Genomic DNA, 27,581 nt, shown 5'->3' with positions numbered 1-27,581 from the left:
GCAATGCAGCCCAGTAGGTCAGCGCCAGTTTGCTCTGTGTCACTTCTAAAGAAGTTTCACCTGTTTCTACCAAAAGTGCTTGATGAGGAGTAGTTCTGAACGCCCATGTGCATACCCAAAGTGCTTTAGTCTTTATGGTGCCTGTATTGTTTGAGGATGGAGCGGGCAGCAGCCCCATATATAATGCAACCGTAGTTTATATTGGATCTAATTGCTGCTTTATATTTACTCATTAATGTTTCCTTGTTAGCGCCCCAATCTGTACCCACAAGACACCACAATATGTTAATGCAATTTTCACACTTGGCCATCATTTTCTTTATATGCTTCCTCCAAGTCATTTTCTCTTCAAACACTACACTAAGAAATGTAAGAGTTTTGACCCTTTATATTGATTTTTTTTATACAAACTAAGATCTGATTTTGATATTGCTGACTTTTTATACCCAAACACAACATACTTGGATTTAGCTACAGATATTTTAAAACCCAATTCCTATGGGTAAAATTCTTCTTCTTCTTCTTCTTCTTCTTTGTTGCTTCACATCGGCTGCAAACAGAATTAGTTTATTACCGCCATCCTTTGGATGTGAATTATCTTTTACTAATAACTTACAATTTAAACTTGTATGCCATTATACATCATTTCAAAATAATTATGTTCATATCCATCCATCCATCCATTTTCTACAGCTTGTCCCTTTTGGGGTCGCGGGGGTGGCTGGAGCTAATACCAGCGGCACTCGGGCGGTGGGCAGGGTACACCCTGGACAGCTGGTATTGGCTCGAGCCCCCCCGCGACCCTGAGAGGGACAAGCGGTAGAAAATTAATGGATATATATATATATATATATATATATATATATATATATATATATAGTACACCTTCTCCTCATTCAGTGCGTTTTCTTTATTTTCATGACTATTTACATTGTAGATTGTCACACGCATCAAAACTTTGAATGAACACATGTGGAGTTACTGTATGTACTTAACAAAAAAAAAGTAAAATAACTGTAAAACATGTTTTGTATTCTAGTTTCTTCAAAAAAGCCACCCTTTGCTCTGATTACTGCTTTGCACACTCATGGCATTCTCAAGATGAGCTTCAAGCACACCTGTGAAGTGAAAACAATTTCAGGTGACTACCTCTTGAAGCTCATCGAGAGAATTCCAAGAGTGTGCGAAAAAGTAATTAGAGCAAAGGGTGGCTATTTTGAAGAAACTAGAATATAAAACATGTTTTCAGTTATTTCACCTTTTTTTGTTAAGTACATAACTCCACATGTGTTCATTCATCGTTTTGATGCCTTCAGTGACAATGTACAATGTAAATAGTCATGAAAATAAAGAAAACGCATTGAATGATAAGGTGTGTCCAAACTTTTGGCCTGTACTGTATATATATGCCTCTGCATATTTCCCCCCAGTTCTTATTTACTGTATTTCAGTTGCCTTTTTTCTTGCTTCTCAGTCTCTGTGGCCAACACTGTGTGCTCCACCACAATTTACACATTTTTCCTGCACCCCTGCTCCACTTTAGAATTATTTTGAATTCTTTCTCCCCATCAGTTTTATTTTGCACCACTCTGTCTTTCTCACTTATGCTGCTCGATGAGCTATTCCAATATCCTCCATACTTTCTTCACTCCTACTCGAATCCCTTTTTGTCTGGTGTCGACCCTACCATTAGTCTGATCATCTCAACTCCATTTTCCTGCAAACGGCTAAAGTTCTTCTTAAGGTGACATTTTTATGGAAGTGAATTGTCTAACATCAACTTATATATATACGTATAAATATGATATTAATACATATGCATATATTAATAAATATACAAATACAAATTTGATATACAAATAAATAATTTGTATAAATAAACGCGTATTTGTAAATATATTTTTGAGATTTGAAAATATAAACAAATCAAATGTATAAATATAACAATGTGACATACGAATAAATCAATAATTTGTATAAATAAATGTGTATTTGTATATATTTTCAAATCTCAAAAATATATTTACAAATACGCATTTATTTATACAAATTATTTATTTATTTGTATACTACATTTGTATTTGTATATTTATTAATATATATATATATAGAGAGAGAGAGAGAGAGAGAGAGAGAGAGAGAGAGAGAGAGAGAGAGAGAGAGAGAGAGAGAGAGAGAGAGAGAGAGAGAGAGAGAGAGAGAGAGAGAGAGAGAGAGAGAGAGAGAGAGAGAGAGAATTTATATATTTATTTTCAAATCTCAAATTCTACTTCCATACATTTGTTTCCGATGGAAATAAAGTAGGTCTAAAAAAATCAAATACAATCACAAAACAATCATAAAATATTATCAAAACATAATAAACATCAATAGATGATCAAATGATATACCGGTACATAATATTTAAATAATGTAATTTTAAGCAACGAGAAATGTTAGGATGTGACGCAGCGTGACGTTATTTCCGCCCTGCAGGACCCTTGCACGTGTGACGCTCATGTCTGTTTACAGTATTTAGACGAATATTACGTTTATTTGTACCGATTAATCAAAAAATAGCCATGCCGAAATTCAAAAAATCCAAAGGAGGAGGCGAAAAGAGAGGAGAGACGGAGACGCTGGTGGACCAGATGCTACAGGCGGACACCATACGAGCCAAAGGCCGGGTGAAGAGCAGGGACGGTCGGCGAGAGGACGAAGACAAGTACGTGGACGAACGCCTGTCGCGGAAGATCTTGCAACAAGCCAGGATTCAACAGGAGGAACTTCAGACCGAATATGGCCTCGCACCTGAGAAGAAGAAAGCACCCGTCACGGTACTCGGTAAGAGAAAAACAGTACTTTTAACTGTATGCAAGAAGAAAAAAACATTATTCATTGGTTTTGGTGTATCGGTTTTTACTCTGTTCTTTTAGTACCATTAAAAATATTGTGCTATTCAATAAATACTGATACTATTCCCATTTTCCGTTTACACTAAACCGGTTAAGGTTATCCAGGGTAAATCCCACCTAACCTTGTCCGTGTCCACACACAACAATGGTCGTTTAAGGCCCCCTCCGTCAGACGGCGCAACGCGACCTAATACTCATGCGCGGAAAGTGCGCACGTCATAGTCACCTGCAGTGTTGCTTTGTGTGCAAGTTCTTAAATTTAACTTATCTAAACAATATCCAGTGTTGTATTTCAATTAACTGGAATCCAGTGTGCTGTGGGGCCCTATTATAGTGATTCACACCTGACCCATCATACACTAATCACATCTTTATTGGACACAAAAGTACACGATGTGATAAAGAACATTTTACATCAATCAAACTAGGGATCTAGATATGTGGTCAGGACACTCCTCACTCTTTTGTCTTCATCTTCATTGTCCATTCGTTTTTGGTGACTTTATATACTCTGGACCTAGACGTTGAGTCCGCGACATACATGGCGGACAATAACTGATACATTCTGCTTTGCCAGTCCAAAAGCATTCGCCTTTTTCTATAGTTTTCCCTCGACGACCAGGTAATACAAAGCACATGCTACCTTTTTTATCACATCCACGGTAGCCCGCATTCTCGTTGTCTCTCTTTTGACAAATGGACGAAGTTTTTCGCAATGTAGAATCACAGCTGACCTGGACATTGGAAAGTTCTCTTGCCATCTGAGAAGTGTTGTATCCCAAATAGCTCTAATCGCTTTCTCTTAAGGTATTCATGTGTGATTTCCACAAGCGTCTGTACATGTAGAAGAAGGAGAAACACGGGCCTGTCTGGATGACTCGCCTTCATATTTCCAGTTGTTAGCTCCGAGTTACAAAACCGCATTATTATGAAGCTGGCTGTGGCGCGTTCTTTCTGACGTCACTTCCTGTGTGGGCGCGGTCTTTCTGGCGTCACTTCCTCTCCGAACTCAGTTTGTAAACGATCATTGAGTCCATACAAAGCTAAGAACCGGAGATTCAAGAAATACACGGCGCACTTACCCGTGTACAAATTTGTCCGAGGAGGGGGACCTTAAACGCTGATTTAATGTGGCTGAAACGGGGCTTAGGCTAAATAATTATTAGTTTAAGGGGTCATCCGGCTTAGTATAGACATAGCCTTAGTGTAAATTAAAGGGAGACGCGGTAGAAAATAGATGGATAAATGGCATGCCCACTTATCCTCATAAGGGTAGTGGGTGAGCTGGAGCCAATCCCAGCTCATTTTGGGTCAGAGGTGGGGTTCACTTTCTAGACTCTACAAATGTTCATATCGTTACATTCTAGGCCCGCGAATAGGTTTTATCCGGCCCGCTGTATGAGTTAGCTAAGTATTAAAATGTACCTGAAATTTTTGAATGAAAGAAACAGCTGTTGTAAATGTGTCCACCGGATGTGCAATAGCAAATCTTTGTTTCTTTGTAGATGACGCTACATATGTACAAAATAAACCACATGTTAGTACATCAGTTGAGGAAAATGATCAAACTACATAATTAACATTCTGTCATTTGATTTTCATATCATTTTTTTAATCATGATTGAAAATTAACACAAATGTCTGATAAAACATTATCACATAATTTATTCAGAAAATATAAATAAAGACAAATTATTAAAAAATTACAACATTATGATTTGTACATTTTCAGAATGTGCTTGTACTATTTTTAAACAAAGAAAACAATCTGAAGCTGTCTTTCTTTTTAAGTTATCGTGCCATGATTTTACCAGTCTGGCCCACTTGGGAGTAGATTTTTCTCCATGTGGCCCCCGATTTAAAATTAGTTTGACACCCCTGCTTTAGAATCTAGATGGTAACGATATGACAATTTTACATTGCACTTTTTTTTTAACACTTTTATCATTATTATTACTGTATTTTTGAAAGTGCCCCAAAACTACTTACAAATTACATACGTCCTCAAATTTTTTAACCAAGATTTATTTTTAAAATGTTATCTGTGTTGGCCCTGCGATGAGGTGGCGACTTGTCCAGGGTGTACCTCACCTTCCGCTTATGTGCAGCTCTCCAGCGACCCCTGCAACCTCGTAACGGACAAGCGGTAGACAATGAATGGATGGATAATATGTCTTGTATAGAGGGATTCAGATGTTTCTACATTTCCCACAATGCATTGCAGTTGGCCATATAGAAATATATACAGGTAAAAGCCAGTAAATTAGAATATTTTGAAAAACTTGATTTATTTCAGTAATTGCATTCAAAAGGTGTAACTTGTACATTATATTTATTCATTGCACACAGACTGATGCATTCAAATGTTTATTTCATTTAATTTTGATGATTTGAAGTGGCAACAAATGAAAATCCAAAATTCCGTGTGTCACAAAATTAGAATATTACTTAAGGCTAATACAAAAAAGGGATTTTTAGAAATGTTGGCCAACTGAAAAGTATGAAAATGAAAAATATGAGCATGTACAATACTCAATACTTGGTTGGAGCTCCTTTTGCCTCAATTACTGCGTTAATGCGGCGTGGCATGGAGTCGATGAGTTTCTGGCACTGCTCAGGTGTTATGAGAGCCCAGGTTGCTCTGATAGTGGCCTTCAACTCTTCTGCGTTTTTGGGTCTGGCATTCTGCATCTTCCTTTTCACAATACCCCACAGATTTTCTATGGGGCTAAGGTCAGGGGAGTTGGCGGGCCAATTTAGAACAGAAATACCATGGTCCGTAAACCAGGCACGGGTAGATTTTGCGCTGTGTGCAGGCGCCAAGTCCTGTTGGAACTTGAAATCTCCATCTCCATAGAGCAGGTCAGCAGCAGGAAGCATGAAGTGCTCTAAAACTTGCTGGTAGACGGCTGCGTTGACCCTGGATCTCAGGAAACAGAGTGGACCGACACCAGCAGATGACATGGCACCCCAAACCATCACTGATGGTGGAAACTTTACACTAGACTTCAGGCAACGTGGATCCTGTGCCTCTCCTGTCTTCCTCCAGACTCTGGGACCTCGATTTCCAAAGGAAATGCAAAATTTGCTTTCGTCAGAAAACATGACTTTGGACCACTCAGCAGCAGTCCAGCTGGTGTCGGTCCACTCTGTTTCCTGAGTGTTCCAAAAACGCAGAAGAGTTGAAGGCCACTATCAGAGCAACCTGGGCTCTCATAACACCTGAGCAGTGCCAGAAACTCATCGACTCCATGCCACGCCGCATTAACGCAGTAATTGAGGCAAAAGGAGCTCCAACCAAGTATTGAGTATTGCACATGCTCATATTTTTCATTTTCATACTTTTCAGTTGGCCAACATTTCTAAAAATCCCTTTTTTGTATTAGCCTTACACAATATTCTAATTTTGTGACACACGGAATTTTGGATTTTCATTTGTTGCCACTTCAAATCATCAAAATTAAATGAAATAAACATTTGAATGCATCAGTCTGTGTGCAATGAATAAATATAATGTACAAGTTACACCTTTTGAATGCAATTACTGAAATAAATCAAGTTTTTCAAAATATTCTAATTTACTGGCTTTTACCTGTGTGTGTGTGTGTGTGTGTGTGTACGGTATATATATATATATATATATATATATATATATATATATATATATATATATATATATATATATATATATATATATATATATATATATATATATATATATATATATATATATGTCTTAATAAGGTTATCCAAAAAATAGTGCTCGATACCGTAGTAGAGCGCAATATATGTATGTGTGGGAAAAAAAAAATCACAAGACTATTTCATCTCTACAGGCCTGTTTCATGAGGGGGGGTACCCTCAATCATCAGGAGATTTTAATGGGAGCATTCACATACCATGGTTTGTATAGGGCACAGAGTGGGTGGGTACAGGCTGGCGTAGGGGCGTGGTGATTGGCTCATGTGTTACCTAGGAGGTGTTTCCGTCTGTGGCGCCAAAGCATGCCGCCACAGACGGAAACACCTCCTAGGTAACACATGAGCCAATCACCACGCCCCTACGCCAGCCTGTACCCACCCACTCTGTGCACTATATAAACCATGGTATGTGAATGCTCCCATTAAAATCTCCTGATGATTGAGGGTACCCCCCCTCATGAAACAGGCCTGTAGAGATGAAATAGTCTTGTGATTTTTTCCCCACACATACATATATATATATATATATATATAAAATGTAAGTAAATATAAACCTAAAATAAATGACTGCCCCACTTTTCAGTAACTTGATGGGCTTGGTCAAATAACTTTGATAGTAGTTGCATTGATAAAAACAGTACCCATATTTCTCATCAGGACTGTAGCCTCCATATAAAACAAAACTGAAGGAACATGAGAACAGCATTTTTGTTGTATGGCATTAGATTGGTTATCTGTAATTATGCAGGGTGTCAAACTTGGGTCGGATCATTTCTGAAAGTGCATGACTGTCGCCTTGACGACGCGATGTCCACTGGGTTTTCCACAGAAAAACACAATTGTCATGAACCCATCCATAAACAAAGCGCCCATAGCTTTCTATACTCCTATAGTTTTGGAAATTCTTCAAGGTGTAAAATGGGCTGGGATGAAAAACTAAGTAGTGCACAAAGTCGGGATATGAGACATGGGGAAAAATGTTGTGGTCTCTACTCCACTGAGATTTATCGATCTCGTACGGATCCTTGCATCCAGTTACGTCTGTTTTATCCTTATAAGGACAAAGGGACTTCTTATCTAATGACTCACAGTATTTCTCCATCGTATCACAGTGTTATTTCCGTTAGAATAGTTTGGTAATATTATGTGTAGCGCTATTGTGAATGATGACACTAGCCTTTTGGCTTCTGGCAATGCATTGTGGGATAATTATAGCCAAAAAAATCGAAGCCCTCTATTCATGCTAGCATTTAAAGGCCTACTGGAACCCACTACTACCGACCACGCAGTCTGATAGTTTATACATCAATGATGAAATCTTAACATTGCAACACATGCCAATACAGTCGGGTTAACTTATAAAGTGCAATTTTAAATTTCCTGCGAAACTTCCGGTTGAAAACGTCTAGGTATGATGACGTATGCGCGTGACGTTGATGGTTGAAACGGAAGTATTGGGACGCCATTGTATCAAATACAAAAAGCTCAGTTTTCATCGCAAAATTCCACAGTATTCTGGACATCTGTGTTGGTGAATATTTTGCAATTTGTTTAATGAACAATGGAGACTGCAAAGAAGAAAGCTGTAGATGCGATCGGTGTATTAGCGTCTGGCTACAGCAACACAACCAGGAGGACTTTGACTTGGATAGCAGACGCGCTATCCGACGCTAGCCGCCGACCGCATCGATGATCGGGTGAAGTCCTTCGTCGCTCCGTCGATCGCTGGAACGCAGGTGAGCTTCGGTGTTGATGAGCAGATGAGGGTTGGCGTAGGTGGAGAGCTAAAGTTTTTATCATAGCTCTGTCGAGGTCCGTAGCTAAGTTAGATTCAATGGCGTCGTTAGCAACAGCATTGTTAAGCTTCGCCACGCTGGAAAGCATTAACCGTGTAGTTATAGGTCCATGGTTTAATAGTATTGTTGATTTTCTGTCTATCCTTCCAGTCAGGGGTTTATTTATTTTGTTTCTATCTGCAGTTAAGCCCGATGCTATCACGTTAGCTCCGTAGCTAAAGTGCTTCACCGATGTATTATCGTGGAGATAAAAGTCACTGTGAATGTCCATTTCGCGTTCTCGACTCTCATTTTCAAGAGGATATAGTATCCGAGGTGGTTTAAAATACAAATCCGTGATCCACAATAGAAAAAGGAGAGAGTGTGGAATCCAGTGAGCCCTTGTACCTAAGTTACGGTCAGAGCGAAAAAAGATGCGTCCTGCACTGCACTCTAATACTTCACTCTCATGTTCCTCATCCACGAATCTTTCATCCTGGCTCAAATTAATGGGGTAATCGTCGCTTTCTCGGTCCGAATCGCTCTCGATGCTGGTGTAAACAATGGGGAAATGTGAGGAGACTTTCAACTTGTGACGTCACGCTACTTCCGGTACAGGCAAGGCTTTTTTTTTTATCAGCGACCAAAAGTTGCGAACTTTATCGTCGTTGTTCTATACTAAATCCTTTCAGAAAAAATATGGCAATATCGCGAAATGATCAAGTATGACACATAGAATGGATCTGCTATCCCCGTTTAAATTAAAAAAATTCATTTCAGTAGGCCTTTAAGCAATAAGCAATAAGCATGCTAGATGCTTCTCTGGGATATGTGCAGATTCGCAAAGTTATTCAATGTGTGGTAATCAATCACAGTTTTAGGATAATTAAGATTGGAAATAGAAATACTAACTGTATGGAATTTTACGGCGCTTTATCATTATACCGGTAATCGTTACACACTGGGTTTGCCTAAAAAATTTGATCTTGCTTAACGCTAACATGAGATTTAATGTATAATTTTTTTGTTCTCCCTGTCCCCGGTAGCTTTGCACGCCAGGTAAGTTTGCACCCCTGCCTTGGCCGGCGAGACACGCTCGTTATCATTTATTATTGACTCTTCTTTGGACTAGTCTTGATTACATGAATACATGTTTTGTGGGGCGAGGAAGCATGGCATGTGTTTGACTTATTGGATTATTTTGTTTGGTTTGTTTAGGTTCCAAGTCCCAGGATGCAGATTCAGACGAGGAGTGGCTTGCGATGGGAGCCGCTGGTGATGGTGACACGGTTGAGTGCGACACTGAAGTTGTGGTCGACCCTGACGATGAGAAAGCTATTCAGATGTTCATGAATAAGAACCCGCCAATGAGGCAAGGACAATATTGACTTTAATCTCAATAGAGTTTGGACATAAATGACCACATTTGGGTTTTGCAGGCGGACCCTAGCGGACATTATTATGGAGAAGATTACAGAGAAGCAGACTGAAGTGGGGACAGTGATGTCTGAAATGTCCGGTTGTCCAATCCAACAGCTTGATCCCAGGATTGTAGAAGTCTACAGAGGTGTCAGTAAGGTGAGTTTCCCTGGAGAACACAACAAATATAGCTGCAAGAATTTAGCCCAGGGTTCGTACGGGTGCTTAAAACCTAGAAAATGCTTGGATTTTAATGTTGTGTTTTCAAGGTTTTAAAAATGCTTGCATTTTGGGTGAAGTGCTTGTAAATGCTTGGAAATGTTCATCATATTTCTCGGCAGTCTGACTCAATAGGCTAATTATTAAATGGAGACTAATTTAATAAGTTTCCTTAAAAATGAAAGCTACACGCTTGATCTCTTGGCTTTGCAAGAGCCCTTACATTAGGTTGTTGTCATGCCAGAGTCGTATATACGGCTCTGTGTCGCCCCCAAGAGGATGCATCGGTCCATCATGCCGGGAGGTTGTCGTTTTAATGAATTATGGATGGAAAATGACATACAAACTTTGGATAAACGTGGACCAAATCCACGTGTAGCCTGCTGCAAAGTATGCAAAAAGGAAATCCAACATTGTTCGATGTATTTTTTGCTCCATTATTTTGGTTGTCTACTTACGGTAACTTGTCGGACTATTACCTCTGTTAAAGCAAACCAGTTACATTTTGTCGTTTTGGTTAATTGCATTAAAACGGTTACATTATTGGACTTTTTTTTTACTGTGAAGGTCATGTAATGTATAATTTGTAACCTTTTTCACAACTTAGAGCTGACTTAATATGAATGATTTTTTAGTTTTTAGACAACATGGTTGTATGCATTTCTTGCTCTATTATTTTCGTTGTCTACTTGTCTGGCTACCTCAGTGAAAGCAAAAAAAGTTAACTTTTTTATTTTTGTTAATTTGTTATCATATCCACATTTATAAGGCTAGGTCTGCTTAATGAAAGGTGACTGAGGTGTTGTGAAACAAAATATTTTCCTTTAATTTATTATCCTTATATTAATGTGGAATAAATGTTAATAAATGAGTGAAATTGACATTTTGAGGGTGCGTGTATTTATATCACATTATGCAGTTTACAAGCACAAGTACGGTGTGAATCAATTCATACTGTTCGATGTCATTGAGTGTGTAAGTAAGAAAAAGAACAAGAAATTTGAAAAACAACACAAATTGAGACATTTGCAAACACCAATGACATGGAATAGTCTACAGAAACACTGTTTCATTTTTTATGCCCCATTCAGTTCATGATAACTGCTGGTTCAATGTTAGGCTTAGGTTTTAGCATATTTTCCGTATTTTTCCTACAGACAGCATTTGGTGACCTCAAACAACAAGGCAATGGATTGATTCACACTGGTTTTCGCCTTTTGAAGGGTACTGGAAAAACTGGAAAATTGATCTTGAAAGTCCTTAAAAAGTGCTTGAATTTGGCCATGAAAAAGGTGTACGAACCCTGTTAGCAACACTTAAAGTCGTGTTCATTTGACTTCAGGTCCTGTCCAGATATCGCAGCGGTAAGTTGCCAAAGGCTTTCAAAATCATACCATCGCTTTCAAACTGGGAGCAGGTCCTCTATTTGACTGAGCCTGAGACCTGGACTGCAGCTGCCATGTATCAAGCCACAAGGTCAGTGCCCTACCTCCAGTGAGGAGTTTTATCAGAACCATGCGACATGCATCACAAAGTTTTTTGGCTTTTTTTGTAGAATCTTCTCGTCCAATCTGAAAGAGCGAATGGCGCAAAGGTTTTACAACTTGGTGTTGCTGCCCAGAATTCGGGATGACATTGCGGAGTACAAGAAGCTCAACTTTCACCTCTACAGTGCTCTGAAGAAGGCCTTGTTCAAACCAGGGGCGTGGTTTAAAGGTGAGGCGAGACAGCGATTGCTCACAAATTAAAAAAATATCCAAATATATTGAAATCTGTAGAAGAGATATTTTTAACAAATTACGTTGTCTAATTTACGTAATTGACCATTGTCCAGTTTCAATTTATTTATTTATATAGCACATTTAAATATCATTTGAGTTAAGATAAAAAACAAGTCTATCATAAACAACCTTCTCTAGGACTTTGGATAAGAATTGGCAACTTTGCGATTGGTCTAAAATTTGATAAAATATTGGGGTCAATGCTATTCTTTTTGATTAGTGGCTGGACCACAGCATGTTTAAAGTTAAAGTACCAATGATTGTCACACACACACTAGGTGTGGTGAAATTTGTCCTCTGCATTTGACCCATCCCCTTGTTCACCCCCTGGGAGGTGAGGGGAGCAGTGGGCAGCAGCGGTACCGCGCTCGGGAATCATTTTTGGTGATTTAACCCCCAATTCCAACCCTTGGAACCCAAGGAGGTTGGAAACATCCACACTTCAAGGAATAATTTACTAGATGGACAATATAAGGCCCAATAGAGTTAAAAACATTTTTAAAAAGCCGACATGGAATAATGTCCAGTGGACATGCAGAAGGTTTTATCTATTGAACTATTTAGTTTAGTCAGGGATGGACACTGGTTCAAAACACACAAGGGCAGTAAGACATGTTTCCACTGAGACTACAGCAGCAGGAAGGGACAATCTGATCATCAATATTTTCTCTGTAAAAATGTCAAAAATTGTTCACAGAGAGTAGAAGAAGGCACCACAGTTCAGTGGATTAATAAGCAAATTCAAAGTGTTAAATAGCACCTGTGGTTTGTGGCTATTGTTAGACTAGTGGTTAGAGTGTCCGCCCTGAGATCGGTAGGTCGTGAGTTCAAACCCTGACCGAGTCATACCAAAGACTATAAAAATGGGACTCATTACCTCCCTGCTTGGCACTCAGCATCAATGGTTGGAATTGGGGGTTAAATCACCAAAAATGATTCCCGGGCGCGGCACCGCTGGTGCCCACTGCTCCCCTCACCTCCCAGGGGGTGAACAAGGGGATGGGTCAAATGCAGAGGACAAATCTCACCACACCTAGTGTGTGTAACTTTAACTTAACACAAGATGAGAAAAATAGGTGCTTTTTGCTGCTTTGACAGTTCTTTGATATTTTACTAGACTGTCCCTTAATATTTGTAGAGAGGCGCAAAGGTTGTCTTTTTTCCCACTATTGCTCAGCGCTGAGCTCGTGGGAGGTCTTGTTCAGCCACGGCTGCATCATTGGTTTGGTGCATGTCTGTTTGAATGGGGCCAATGTGTCCAGGACGTCCATGCAGGCATTATTAAAATAAGGGAGCAGTTCATCTGGGGTGGATTTAAGCAAATCACAATGAGATAGGATCTCGGATAAGGTGATAGATTCGGAAAACAATGATGCATTTGCGCGTTAATTGTGCGTACCTGGCTTGTAAGCAGGTTACAGAAAACAATATAGACAAGTGATCCAAGGAATGTGTTTCAACAATTTCAACTTCAGACACATTGCAGCCAAAAGATAACACAAGGTCCAGTGTTTGTCCTTTTTCATGTGTCGAGCCCGACACAGACTGCGTCAAATTAAAAGAGTCAACTATGCTTAAAAAGTCTTTGGCCAAGGGTCGTGATTCACAGCAAACATGGATATTAAAATCCCCACCTATTAAAAATCGATCGTAGCTCAAAGCGAGACTGGTTACAAAGTGTGGGAAGTCTTGCATGAAGCCTTTATCATATTTTGGTGGGCGGTAAACCAGTGCTCACAAGATCGGATTATCGAGTTTTATAATAAAGGTCTGAAGCTCGAAGCTGGAAAAAGAATCTGTTGGTACCTCCCGGCAGATGAAGCTGGATTTGTGCACTGTTGCTCGCCCTCCACCTCTACCAGTGGTACGTGGCGTTCTCAAAAATGCGCACTCAGGAGGTAAAGGTTCTGAAAAGGCAGTAAACTCACTGGCTTCGAGCAACATATAATCTAGTTTACGTGTGGTAAAAAATTAATTAAGGAGAAACGTCTTGTTCGCTAGCAATCTAGCATTCAGTAGGCCAAGACGGGGCGTCAGATCTTCGTGATCCCGCGGGGAGCTGCGGCACAGAGTCCGCAGGCATCCAAAATCCACACTGTGGCGTCTCCAGTGGCAAGTGACCAAGGCCGGGGTACAGTTGTGCTGGTACAACGGGCTGAATCCACTGTAATCCAACTCTAGAAGTAGATCTGCAGTAAGCCTTGACTTTCACAAGAAATCCTTCACGTTCACCGCGCTTCCTAGGCCGCTTTCTTTGTATGACGGCAGGTAAGCGCCGGGACTGACGCCAAGTGTGGCGGGTATTTTGATGTTTGGTCCCCATTATTGATATTTAAAAACACTGTTGTGTTTTGCTCAGATCAAATAGTGTCTGACGGTCATATACAATTAGGCCATGTCCACACAAACACAGATACTTAATAAACCTATACTAATCTCTGCGTTTAGGCCTCTTGTCCAAATGCAAACGCATACTTTTGTCTTTAAAAACGCAAACTTTTGCAAACGCTGGCCAAAGTGTAGAGTTCCAAAACTCTCCGCTTAGCGTAGCATGTCCACGGCACAAACGGAGACTTGTGATGACGTCACGGTTGTGCACTGTCATTTTCAAAGGTCAACTACACTGCCTTGTTGCCTTTAAACACACTATAAGAAGACTTACTGTACCTGTATGTTTGAAAGTAAACCTGCTGCTCTTTTCACTCAACATTAATAAAAAAGAGACATCAAAATGTGCTTTGGAACACTCCTGCCAGCGCTAATGACAGTCAGCTGTTTTGGTTACGATCGCTGTCGAATCTCCACCTGATGGGACAACTTTGACAAGAAATACTTTTTGCTCTGCGTCATAAAAAAGATGCAACATTATCTCATGTTTTTAGTCCTTATTTAACGACAGATCATGAAGTTAACTTACGTGTGTTGCTTCCATTCTTGTAGATGGAGCCCGGGCGCGACCGTGCACGCGCGTTAAAAGCGACCAAGTAATTAAAAGGTGTATGCGTTTGTGTGTAGACAGACAGTTTTGAAACTATCATATTATCCAGACCATAGGACGCACCGGATTATAAGGAGCACTACAGATGAATATATTTGATCTTTTTTCATATAAAAGGCGCACCGGATTATAGGGCGCATTAAAGGAGTCATATTATTAGTTTTTTTCTAAATATAAAACACTTCTTTGTGGTCTACATAACATGCAATGGTGGTTCTTTGGTCAAAATGTTGCATAGATTATGTTTTACAGATCATCTGACAGTCCTTCAGGATGCGCCGTTTTGTGGGCGGTCTTATTTACGTGGCTCACCTTTGGCAGCATCTTCTCCCCATCATCTTTGTTGTAGCGGTGTAGCGTGCAAGGACGGGAGTGGAAGAAGTGTCAAAAGATGGAGTTAACTGTTTTAATGATATTCAGACTTTACTTAAATCAATAACGGAGATCTCCTCATCCGGAAACAACAACACCGGAAATGTGTCCCGTGAAAAAACGTCCGACCGGAACTCTCTAATAACTAAAGTTCCTTGGGTAAATAATGTAAACTCACTACACCGGTATGTTTCAGCGCTTTCATGGCGAGTTTATTGACAGATACAAGTAAGAACTTTACACTACCGGTACTTTATATTAGAAATGGCAACAGCGGTGGATGAAGTTCGCATAACAAGAAGATAGAGAAAAAGAAAAAGCTTATCGACTGGTGTCGGCACGGACTACAAAGGCGGATTCGTGCAGTTTTTCAGGACTTATGCACATACCAAATACAGATCAGCAGGTACCAGAAGGTAAAAAAAGTTACTTTTGCATAATATTGCAAAACAAAACACCAGATAATGTCTTACCTTATACACACACCATAATAACGCTCGTATGTTGAAGCACAGTACAATCCATCAAGCGGTGCGGTTTCATAGCTTACCAAAGTTGTACTAAAACATTTTGATAGATTTTTGAGTGCTGTGTGTAATGTTTTATATTTTCAATGGAACATATAAAACGTTGGTGTAGTTTACCTGAGTCATATTGCAGTCTACACGTATCTCTTATGTGTGACTGCCATCATATTGCAGTCTACACGTACCTCTTATGTTTGACTGCCATCTACTAGTCACACTTATCATTCACCATGTACCAAATAAAATAGCTTTGAGGTCGGTAAGCAAAACCAAAATTATTCTATACATTAGGCGCACCGGGTTATAAGGCACACTGTTGAGTTTTGAAGAAAAAAAAGGATTTTAAGTGCACCTTATAGTCCGGAAAATACGGTACACTTGTGTGGATGGAGATCGTTTTAACCCCAAATATGCGTTATTGAAACTCTCCATGTTCGTGTGGACATGGTCTTAAACCAGAGATATCTTGGCATAAAGCACCAATTAAAACTATAGTTAGCATTAATCTGAGCAGAGCAGACAGACTGCAGCCGGCCCATGCTGGCACCATCTTGTCATCTTAAACAACTCCTCTTCTCTCTGTATGAATATAACTGAATTTGTCTTAGCAGGTTTATTTGAGCATATTTTTCTTTTTTGTCAAGCTGCGGCGCTCCCTCCTTAGTCTTTTTGGCGCCTTACACTCGGAAAACCGCTGCTACATGTAATTTACATCCCATCATCAAGTCAGTATAGTTTGCCATTTGTGGTATACTATTCAATAAAGATTAAACAAGAGTTCAGCTTTAAAAATGACAATTTAACATTCAAGAGTTGTGTAACATGTTCACCACCTGAAGAGCAAGTATTACTTGTGTGTGTGTTTGTTTGCCTTGCCGTTTATAAACTTTGCAAATGCGATGATAGGTATTCCCAGCCGTGAGGAATTATGACTGTTACATAAAAGTTATGTCATAAGATCTTCTCTACAACCAAATGCAAGTAAGATTTATTCATAGAACATGTTAATCATGTATACTATCCAAATGTGTCCCCAAAGTACCGTATTTTTCGGAGTATAAGTCACTCCGGAGTAAAAGTCGCACCGGCCGAAAATGCATAATAAAGAAGGAAAAAAACATATAAGTCGCACTGGAGTATAAGTCGCATTTTTTGGGGGAAATTTATTTGATAAAACCCAACACCAAGAATAGACATTTGAAAGGCAATTTAAAATGAATAAAGAATAGTAAACAACAAGCTGAATAAGTGTACGTTATATGACGCATAAATAACCAACTGAGAAAGTACCTGGTATGTTAACGTAACATATTATGGTAAGAGTCATTCAAATAACTATAACATATAGAACATGCTATACGTTTACCAAACAATCTTTCACTCCTAATCGCTAAATCCGATGAAATCTTATACGTCTAGTCTCTTACGTGAATGAGCTAAATAATATTATTTGATATTTTACGGTAATGTGTTAATAATTTCACACATAAGTCGCCCCTGAGTATAAATCGCACCCCCGGCCAAACTATGAAAAAAACTGCGACTTATAGTCCGAAAAATACGGTAATCAAATTATAACATATTACATCACAACTTAATGTCTTTTTTTCCTCCTTGTCCAACAGGTTTACTGATACCGCTGTGTGAATCTGGGACGTGCACCCTCAGAGAGGCCATCATCATCGGAAGCATCCTCACAAAGTGTTCCATCCCTGTGCTCCACTCCAGGTAATGATTCTCCCTCCTGAGAAAGACGCACGCACACGTCATTGTCTTGTTTATAAATGTAGCATTTTGTCACTGTAACTAACCTTCTATTGTGCCAGCTCGACTACAAACCAGTCCCTCCAGGAATTTGCGATGTCGCGATTGTGCCAGTTCACGCAAATTTAATTAGCCGCCACAAATCATGCGCCGCCCGCAACTTCCCCGCACATTTTGGTCAATCGAATTTTTCTCTGAGCGTCAACTATCTAATTAGAACTTATGTTTGTGGGGTATCCGCAAGCTCTTAACAAGTCTTAAATCCAACAATTCGATTAAAAGGCCTTAAAGTACGAGTATAGTGGAAAACAAGTTGACTTTATATGCTTATTTGTGTTTCTTTGTATCCATTAAACCATATCCAATTGTATTTACATTCCGCAAAGTATGTGAAAACAGTTTAAATGGAAACTGCACTTTTTTTGAAACTTTGCTTATTGTTCACAATCATTATGAAAGACATAATGACGGATGTTTTTTTTAATGCGATCAAAAGACTGCTTAAAATAGAGTTTATGGGAGCCGCTCTATATTGTGTCTATAAAGTCCTTTAAAAACATCCAAACACCTCCATTAATGAGGTGGTGGTTGGAGGGGTGACCAAGCGTCTTTTTGTGTCGTTCCTGGGTCTAAATTGGATGTCAAAGTGTACCAACTTGTCGGAATACGTCTTAAGCCGTTTTTCTGTACCGGCGATAGGCATGATTTATGATCTACAATAAACTTTCAAGGAGCAGAGAATCAAAAACAGCAGAACACTCAATGATGTAAACATGGGTACTAGGGTTGTACAGTATACCGGTACTAATAAAGTATTGCGGTACTAATCAATTGAAATCGGTACTATACCACCTTTGAAAAGTACCGGTACCGCTCTTTCATCTGAGTGCCGCTTTGCGGCGGTGACTACAGAGCCGAGGCGCATGATGTTGTGTGTGTCAAAACGCACACACAAAGTGCTTACAATTAATAACATCTTGGAGAGGAAAAATGGCAAACAACTACAATTCTACTGGTTAATAAAGAGTGAAGCGCAATATGGAGGTATTTGGGCTTCAAAACTAACAATAAAGGTGACTCTTATCAACAACTACAGACCAATTTCAAATCTACCATTCATAAGTAAAATAATTGAGAAAATTGTCCTCCAACAACTAAATCACTTCTTGGCTTCTACTGGCTGCCACAACAACTTCCAGTCAGGATTTCGACCTCTTCATAACACAGAGACGGCCCTTCTTAAAGTTATAAATGACATCCGTCCAAACACAGACTGGCAAAACTTCAGCATTAATGCAATTGGACCTCAGTGCTGCATTTGACACTGTCGACCACTCAATACTTTTGGACAGGTTGGAAAACTGGGTGGGGATCTCAGGCACAGTTTTAAGCTGGTTCAAGTCATATCTACAAGATAGGAACTATTTTGTTTCCATTGGTGACTTTGTATCAGAACCAACCAAAGTAACGTGTGGAGTCCCCCAAGGTTCAATCTTGGGGCCGACTTTATTTAACATCTATATGCTCCCACTAGGACAAATCATGCAAAATAATAACATTGACCATCATTGCTATGCCGATGACATTCAAATCTATGTAGCGCTACCACCAAATGACTATCGCCCTATAGATCTTCTGTGCCAGTGCATTGATCAAGTTAAACACTGGATGTGCCAAAATGTCCTACAACTAAATGAAGATAAAACTGAGATAATTGTTTTTGGTGCTACAAAAGAAAGGTTTAAAGTCATCCAACACCTTCAATCACTGTCCCTGAAAACCTCAAATAAAGCCAGAAATCTTGGGGTTATTTTAGATTCTGATTTCAATTTCGACAGTCACATCAAATCAGTAACAAAATCGGCCTACTATCACCTCAAAAATGTAACAAGACTTAGAGGGCTCAAGACTTAGAAAAACGTGTACATGCCTTTATTACCAGTAGGCTAGACTATTGTAATGGTCTCCTTGCAGGTCTTCCCAAAAAAACTGTCAGGCAGCTACAGCTTGTTCAGAACGCTGCTGCTAGAGTTCTAACAAAGACCAAAAAATGTGAGCACATTACACCAATTCTTAAATCCTTACATTGGCTCCCTGTACATCAGAGAATTGATTTCAAAATCCTCCTGCTCACATATAAATCACTACATGGTCTAAGGCCGAAGTACAGTATATCACTGATATGCTCCCACTATATAAGCCCTCTAGATCACTAAGATCTTCTGAGACCAATCTGTTAGCGGTTCCCAGAGTAAACTCAAATCAAGGGAGAGCATCATTCAGTCACTATGCAACAAATAGCTGGAATAAACTTCCTGAAGATGTCAGACTTTGCCCAACTCTGACTACTTTTAAAACAAGACTGAAAACTTTTATGTTCACCTTAGCTTTCAGCTAAATCTTTTAATCTTTTAATCTTTTAACTTTTAACGTCCGCACTGTTTTTATTTTTATTGTCTGCATTTTAATTTTGCTTTTATTTTCTTTCATTTCACTTTGTTGTCTGTGAAGCACTTTGAGTCTACCTTGTGTATGAAAAGCGCTATACAAATAAAGTTGCCTTGCCTTGCCTAAACAGGGAAGCACCGCGTTGCAAGTACCGTTTTACACCTGTCGTGCTTGTCGGCTACCAGACCGTGGTCGAGGAGAGCAGGGAAGACTTTTCACTTTAAAATTGTTCTGTAATGCTCCGCTCTTTGGTCGGAATGACAAGGCCGTCGATTAGTTACAACTTGGTCACTTGATTTATCATTTCCACAGGGCACAACCGGACATCCACCATGCTATTGACACTCCTGCACATGCTAGCGCTACCTCTCCTAACTTGCTCACTCACTCACGTCACTCACCCCACATACTGCCATTCTTAAAGGAGCACACACACACACACGCTACTCTTACAACAGCTGCTTTAAAACACGCCTCACCAAATGTGGCGATTACTATTACCACCTAAGCTTCAAACTTAGGTAAACATTTAAATAATAAGCATTCTGATCTGCACAAGGAGTTATAAAAAGTGACAAGTAATAACGTAGTTGTTACACCTGTCCTGCTATTCGGTGCGGTGCAGACTGTAGTCGAGGAGCACAGGGAAGACGTTTCCTTCAGGGTCGATGCAATTTCAATGCCTTTTAATTTATATTTTAACCTTGTAAAATTGTTCTTTGATTGTGAGTGTTTAGTGTGTAGTGTAAGATCCATCCATTCTGTTAAAATAAAGCCAATATTGATATTTTTCGTAGTTCTCTTTATTTGGAAAAGTATCAACGTATCGATATAGATTTTGGTACCGGTAACGGTACTAAATTATTGGTACACACGGTAGTGATCACGTCGCCACTATAAATAGTTTGTCTACATTAGCGCTTATAATAAAAATATCACTATTACTTGGTTTATATTAAAATTATGAAATGGAGTATTGTTGGCTGTTTTTGGATAGTTATTTATTGGGTTTTATGGGCAGAATAGAGGACCTCCCATTAGCTCTGCTGTAATGCATTGTAAAATAAATCCATTCATCGTCATGTCTTTTATAATGATTGTGAACGATAGGAAAAATTCCAAAAAAAAGTGCAGTTCCCCTTAAAACATCACAAAATGCCTCAAATTCAGTACGCCATTTTGAATATTCCGCTCCGAATACCTTCGGCTATTTTCGGAGATTGACATCACGGTAGTAACATTTCTGCACTCTGACCGTGTTATCAGATCAGTCATAATGGAAATTCGCAAAAATTAGAAAGAGATGTGCTGTTTATCATTCACAATCCTTATGTAAGACAATAACACATGCTTGGCTTTTTTTTATTCATTCAAAATTGTAAATAAATAGCCAACAATTAGTCATCAGATCGAGGGTCCTCTGTTACACTCATTATACTCTCTCTCAAAAATCAAGAAAGCGCTAACAATATCCCATTTACATGTCATGACCTGAAAATAACCAAATATGATTGATATTGTTATTATAAGCGCCAATGCAAACTGACTATTTTAGCAGCGCATTGATAGCGATGAGCTAATGCTATCTTAAGATGCTAAAAGTAAATTCTAGATTATAATTCATGAATCTCTCACCTGGTAGTAGACAAATGTAGCCATGGTCTGACAGTCTGGTCGCCTCTGACATCCTCCAAGATGGCGAAATAGACCCGAAAAAATGCTTCATGCAGGAACTTTTTTTAAGCCATTGTGAGGATTGTGATTGATTCTTCATCTAAATGGAATTATGTGAGCGTCCCGTCGGTCGGCATCCCAGCGAGAGTGGAAATATTACTGTAAGTGTTTGATTTATTTTGGTTATGGTTAGTTTGTATGTTTAGCAACTAGCAATGCTGCAGATTCTATAGTGTCACAATGAAACTGCATCCATCACTCGGCTTATAAAACTAATTGTTCATCCACTTTGTGTTCGGCCTCAAAAATATAAGGTCCTGGACCGTAATTTTTCTAAAAGTAATCATTGTTGGTTCTCACAAAGTCTGCTTGATTAACATTGTTGTTGATGGGGAAGGGCTCTGTGGTTCCTAGCGCGACATCACGGGATAAAGTGACTGGCTTCCTCATTATCTCTTAAAATCTCTGTGAGATTGATACTATTTTGATCATATCTATTTATCCGCAAACTTTGAAAGTCTTTTGTCATAAATCAAATATACATGATAATAGCTTCAATATAGAGGTAACTTGTTTTTCCACTCTATTGGTACGTTATTGTTTTTTTTTTCCAAATGTTTTCACATTGTCATTATAGGGTATTGTGTGTAGAATTTTGAAGACAAAAATTAATTTATTCCATTTTGGAATAGGATTGTAACATAACAAAATGTGGCGAAAGTGAAGCTCAGTGAAAAAGTTCTAGATGCACTGTTGTTCTCAGGTTTCTCTGTTTACATTGTCACACTTCACACTATTTGGTTACATTCAAAGGGGCTTGCTTGCAGTTAAATTTTTCAAAGCAAAAAATATAACAAAAAACAGTACTGGCTAGCTTATGTTACCATTAGTGGTTGAATAGAACACATGTTTTACAATTGTCTATATTTTTCACAATTACTAACTTACTGCAACAATAATTTTACCAGCCTGAATAAAATGATTGGTGTTTACGGTTGTCACTCACCCGGTCTCGTCCATACGTACGCGCTGTAGTCTAAGATAAGCAACAAACAATTTGCAGTCATGTTGTTGTTTTATATATATTTCAAACATTCAATCATAGCTAACACTGACTATCCAAATCGCTATTATTAACTATCAACACCCAAAGCTAATGCGCATGCACGTGTTACATACATACGTAGTAGAGATGCGCGGTTTGCGGGCACAACCGCGGAGTCCGCGGATTATCCGCGGATCGGGCGGATGAAATTTAAAAAAATTAGATTTTATGGTCGGGTCGGGTCGGGCGGTTGAAATTTAAAAAAAAAAAGATTTTAAATAGATTCAGGCGGGTGGCAGTTAAACCAATTCGGAAATATATATACATAGTTAAATGTTGTTACCCACATACGAAAAACGAGCAGGCACCTGCAGCATATGCCACAACAGAAGAAAAAAAAAAGAGAGATGGACACTTTTACGGAGCGGAGAAGGGACGCCTCGCCGGGGTCCGGGACCGAGGCCCCTTCCCCCGAGAGGGCCCCACCGGGAGCCGTAGCTGAGGCGATCCGCGAGAAGGGCCCGACGCACGTCCAGGGTCACCACCGCGCCCACCGCACAGACACCCCGCCTCGTCCGCCTTCGCCGCGGCCGGCGTCACGCGCAGCAGGTAAGCAGCTTACCTGCCCGCCACCCCCGTGGCCGGGGGCTCGTAACATGGGTCACTCCGCGCGCTCCGCCCACGCAGCTTACCTGCCCACCACCCCTGTTGCCGGGGGCGCGTAACAGGGGTCACTCCGCGCGCAGTGCGCTCACGAAAGGGGTGGGGCTCACCCTGGTTGATATAGACAGCAGGACGGTGGCCATGGAAGTCGGAACCCGCTAAGGAGTGTGTAACAACCCACTTGCCGAATCAACTAGCCCTGAAAATGGATGGCGCTGGAGCGTGGGGCACTTACCCGGCCGTCGCCGACAGCGAGACGCGCTTGGAGGTGCGCTCAGCGCGGCTCCCATATGATTGCGTACTGGTGTGCGTCTGGGTCGTGACAGCGTGGCACGCGAATGTCTGTGCTGCATTGGATCAGTCTCCTTTCTTTAACAGGCAAAAGCTTTATAACCTCACTAATGCCTTGCATCGTCTATATTAGATATATAACAACGGGCGGGTGCGGGTGGGTGCGGTTCTGATCAAATGTTACATCGGGTGGATGGCGGATGGTTGACGACTTTCTGATGCGGTTGCGGATGAAATAATTGCCTATCCGCGCATCTCTAACACGTAGTGTACGTTATTACGTTCTAGAAATTGTAAGAAGGCGGGATATTATGCTTGGAATACATTGAAAAGTTAACGCCCTAAAGGCACCTGTGTAAATGTTGCAAAAAGCCCCTTTTAATCAAGCATTTATTATGTATACCTTATTTTGAACCTTCATTTTAAGAGGTTATTGTTAAGTGTTCAGTGTGGTTTTAGAATTTTATTTACATTGATTGTTTTCCACCGCCCTGAGATCGGTAGGTCGTGAGTTCAAACCCCGGCCGAGTCACACCAAAGACTATAAAAATGGTACCCATTACCTCCCTGCTTGGCACTCAGCATCAAGGGTTGGAATTGGGGGTTAAATCACCATAAATGATTCCCGGGCGCGGCCACTGCTGCTGCTCACTGCTCCCCTCACCTCCCAGGGGGTGATCAAGGGTGATGGGTCAAATGCAGAGAATAATTTTGCCACACCTAGTGTGGGTGTGACAATCATTGGTACTTTAACTTTAACTTTATAGTTGTGTTGACATTTCCTTTCCTTTCTGCCTTGATAGCTGAGGTGATAGGTCCTTATTTTCGATAGGTCATAAGCGAATATAAATAAATATCGATATCAATTGATATGAAACAGTTTTCTGCCTTATCGCCCAGCACAAAGCAGACAAACTTTATTGATCCACAAGGGAAATTGTTCCACACAGGAGCTCAGTTACAAAGGATGGAAAGGATAAGGATGGAAAGGATAAGGCCCACAAGGGCACAAAAAGAGGGCGAAAACAAAAGGTATAAAGTAGACTAAAAATTCACCATTGTAACAATATAACATATATGTAATATTTACATATTATATATACAGTATATAATATGTAGTGATATATTAAATTACTATATCCATCCATCCATCCATTTTCTACCGCTTGTCCCTTTTTTGGGGTCGCGGGGGGTGCGAGAGCCTATCTCAGCTGCATTCGGGCGGAAGTCGGGGTACACCCTGGACAAGTCGCCACCTCATCACAGGGCCAACACAAATAGACAGACAACATTCACACTATATTATATTGTTATTATATTATATTATAATGAAAATATAATATAACAAGTAGGGGTGTGGGAAAAAATCGATTTGAATTCAAATCGTCATTCTCACGTTGTACGATTCAGTATCGATTCTCATTTTTCAAAAATCGATTTTTTTTATGTTTTTTTTTTTTTTTTAATTAATCAATCCAACAAAACAATACACAGCAATACCATAACAATGCAATCCAATTCCAAAACCAAACCCGACCCAGCAACACTCAGAACTGCAATAAACAGAGCAATTGAGAGGAGACACAAACACGACACAGAACAAACCAAAAGTAGTGAAACAAAAATGAATATTATCAACAACAGTATCAATATTAGTTACAATTTCAACATAGCAGTGATTAAAAATCCCTCATTGACATTATCATTAGACATTTATCAAAAAAAAAAAAAAAAAGAACAATAGTGTCACAGTGGCTTACACTTGCATCGCATCTCATAAGCTTGACAACACACTGTGTCCAATATTTTCACAAAGATAAAATAAGTCATATTTTTGGTTCATTTAATAGTTAAAACAAATTTACATTATTGCAATCAGTTGATAAAACATTGTCCTTTACAATTATAAAAGCTTTTTACAAAAATCTACTACTCTGCTTGCCTGTCAGCAGACTGGGGTAGATCCTGCTGAAATCCTATGTATTGAATGAACAGAGAATTGTTCTGAATCGGAAAAATATCGTTTTTGAATCGAGAATCGCGTTGAATCGAAAAAAATCGATTTATAATCGAATCGTGACCCCAAGAATCGATATTGAATCGAACCGTGGGACACCCAAAGATTCGCAGCCCTAATAACAAGCATCATGTCGGATGTTATTTTGCTTTCAAGTCCCGAATTATCCTTATTGGCCTCGGAGGCTTTTGGCATCCTTGGTGAGAAAGCGTGTTGACGCTCTTCATGTACCACTTTATTAAAACACTCGAGACTTGACCCTTTGACATTAGACCAAGGGTGTCAAACTCATTTTAGATCGGGGGCCACATGGAGAAAAATCTACTCCCAAGTTGGTCAAACTGGTAAAATCACGGCACAATAACTTAGAAATAAAGACAACTTCAGATTGTTTTCTTTGTTTAAAAATAGAACAAGCACATTCTGAAATTGCACAAATCATAATGTTGTTGTTGTTGTTTTTTACACTTACATGTTGTGGTTAATAGTATTCTATCTTTATTTGTCGTTATTTATATTTTCTGAATAAATTATGTGGTAATGTTCATCAGTCAACTAACTCATTGGTGATAATTTTCAATCTATCAAGATAAAAAAATATCAAAATCAAATTACAGTATGTTATTTATGTAGTTTGCTCATTTTCCTCGACTGATGCACTAACATCATGTGGTTTATTTTGAATATATGTAGCATCATCTACAAAGATACAAAGAATTTCTATTGCGACATCCAGTGGACACATTTAGAACAGCAGTTTCTTTCATTCAGAAATTTCAGGTACATTTTTATACTTAGCAAACTCATCCCGTGGGCCTGATCCGGCCCCCAGGCCGTACGTTTGACAACCTTGCGTTAGAGAAAAAATAAATTGATTTTATATTATAATAATATCAAAGAAAAAATGCAATACACCGACTTAAGATAATACAATTTGTCTTTGAGTGTCTTTGGTAGACAATTGCACAACATACCTTTTTTTTCCGTCTCCTTCCTTTCAGCGCTGCCCTGCTCAAGTTGGCAGAGATGGACTACAACGGCGCCAACAGCATTTTCCTGCGTCTGTTGCTCGACAAGAAATACGCCCTGCCTTTCCGTGTCCTAGATGCCTTGGTGGCTCACTTCCTGTCCTTCCGCAGCGAAAAGCGCACGCTTCCTGTGCTCTGGCATCAGAGTCTCCTCACGCTGGCGCAGCGCTACAAGGCCGACCTGGCCTCGGAACAGAAGGCGGCCCTGCTGGAGCTGCTTAAGATACAAACACACCCTGAGCTCTGCGCCGAGATCCGCAGAGAACTGCAGAATTCAGAGTCGCGGGATGTTGAAATCGGGCTTCCTGTTTGCGTCGATATGGACTAAGAATTATTTTGTTTCAGGCGTCATTCTTTAACTCGAGGACTGTGCTAACTCTTAACTGTGTAAACACACAGTTATCTCAGCAGGGGTTCATAACGACTTGGACTAACTTGTGCGTGTATGTGGTTATTAATACATTTTGATGCAGTATTTTGAATTAAAAGATAATTGAATCTGTAAAAGTTGGACATGAGAGTGGCTTATTACTTCTGTATGTTTGTTATGGATCATGGAGCATCCACTGTATGAAATCATATCACAAAGTACTACAGTTGACTGTCACATAGTAGCACTTTGAAGTTTGCGGCTCTACTATTATCACAAATGTTTTTTGTATTTTTTAAAAGAATATCCTATGTATTTTTGGTCTAAATCAGGGGAGACCATTACGGCAGAGGGTGTGTCAGTCAGGCATTAAGAAAATAGACCTAAAAATGAGCAATCATCAATCTTCACCAAGACGTCACTTTCATCACTTGATTGACATTCACGACACCCGATGGTCTTGTGAGATGACGCTGGCTGCTGCCAGATCATTATTAAGAAAAAATGACCGACAGGAAGGCGAAAAACACTTTTTATTTCAACACGTACCTGCCGTCAAAACTCTAAAGAAAGACTGCACAGCTCCTGTCTTCAC

At 39.7% G+C, this 27,581-nt stretch overlaps 1 protein-coding gene across 1 annotated transcript; it reads left to right on the top strand.

Annotated features, from left to right (window-relative positions):
* Positions 1-2,446: 2,446 nt before the first annotated feature.
* On the top strand, positions 2,447-27,123 carry bysl (bystin-like). Its single transcript, XM_061932202.2, has 7 exons — positions 2,447-2,823; positions 9,589-9,742; positions 9,810-9,948; positions 11,351-11,484; positions 11,564-11,724; positions 17,312-17,414; positions 26,590-27,123. The coding sequence occupies exons 1-7, from the start codon at positions 2,562-2,564 to the stop codon at positions 26,942-26,944; spliced, it is 1,308 nt and encodes a 435-aa protein (XP_061788186.1). The 5' UTR covers positions 2,447-2,561; the 3' UTR covers positions 26,945-27,123.
* The last annotated feature ends 458 nt before the right edge of the window (positions 27,124-27,581 follow it).

The sequence above is a fragment of the Nerophis lumbriciformis genome, linkage group LG38, assembly GCF_033978685.3.
Source record: "Nerophis lumbriciformis linkage group LG38, RoL_Nlum_v2.1, whole genome shotgun sequence".
Lineage (NCBI taxonomy): Eukaryota > Metazoa > Chordata > Actinopteri > Syngnathiformes > Syngnathidae > Nerophis > Nerophis lumbriciformis.
Note: the sequence above shows the minus strand (reverse complement) of the source record. Positions and strands in the feature narration are given on the sequence as shown.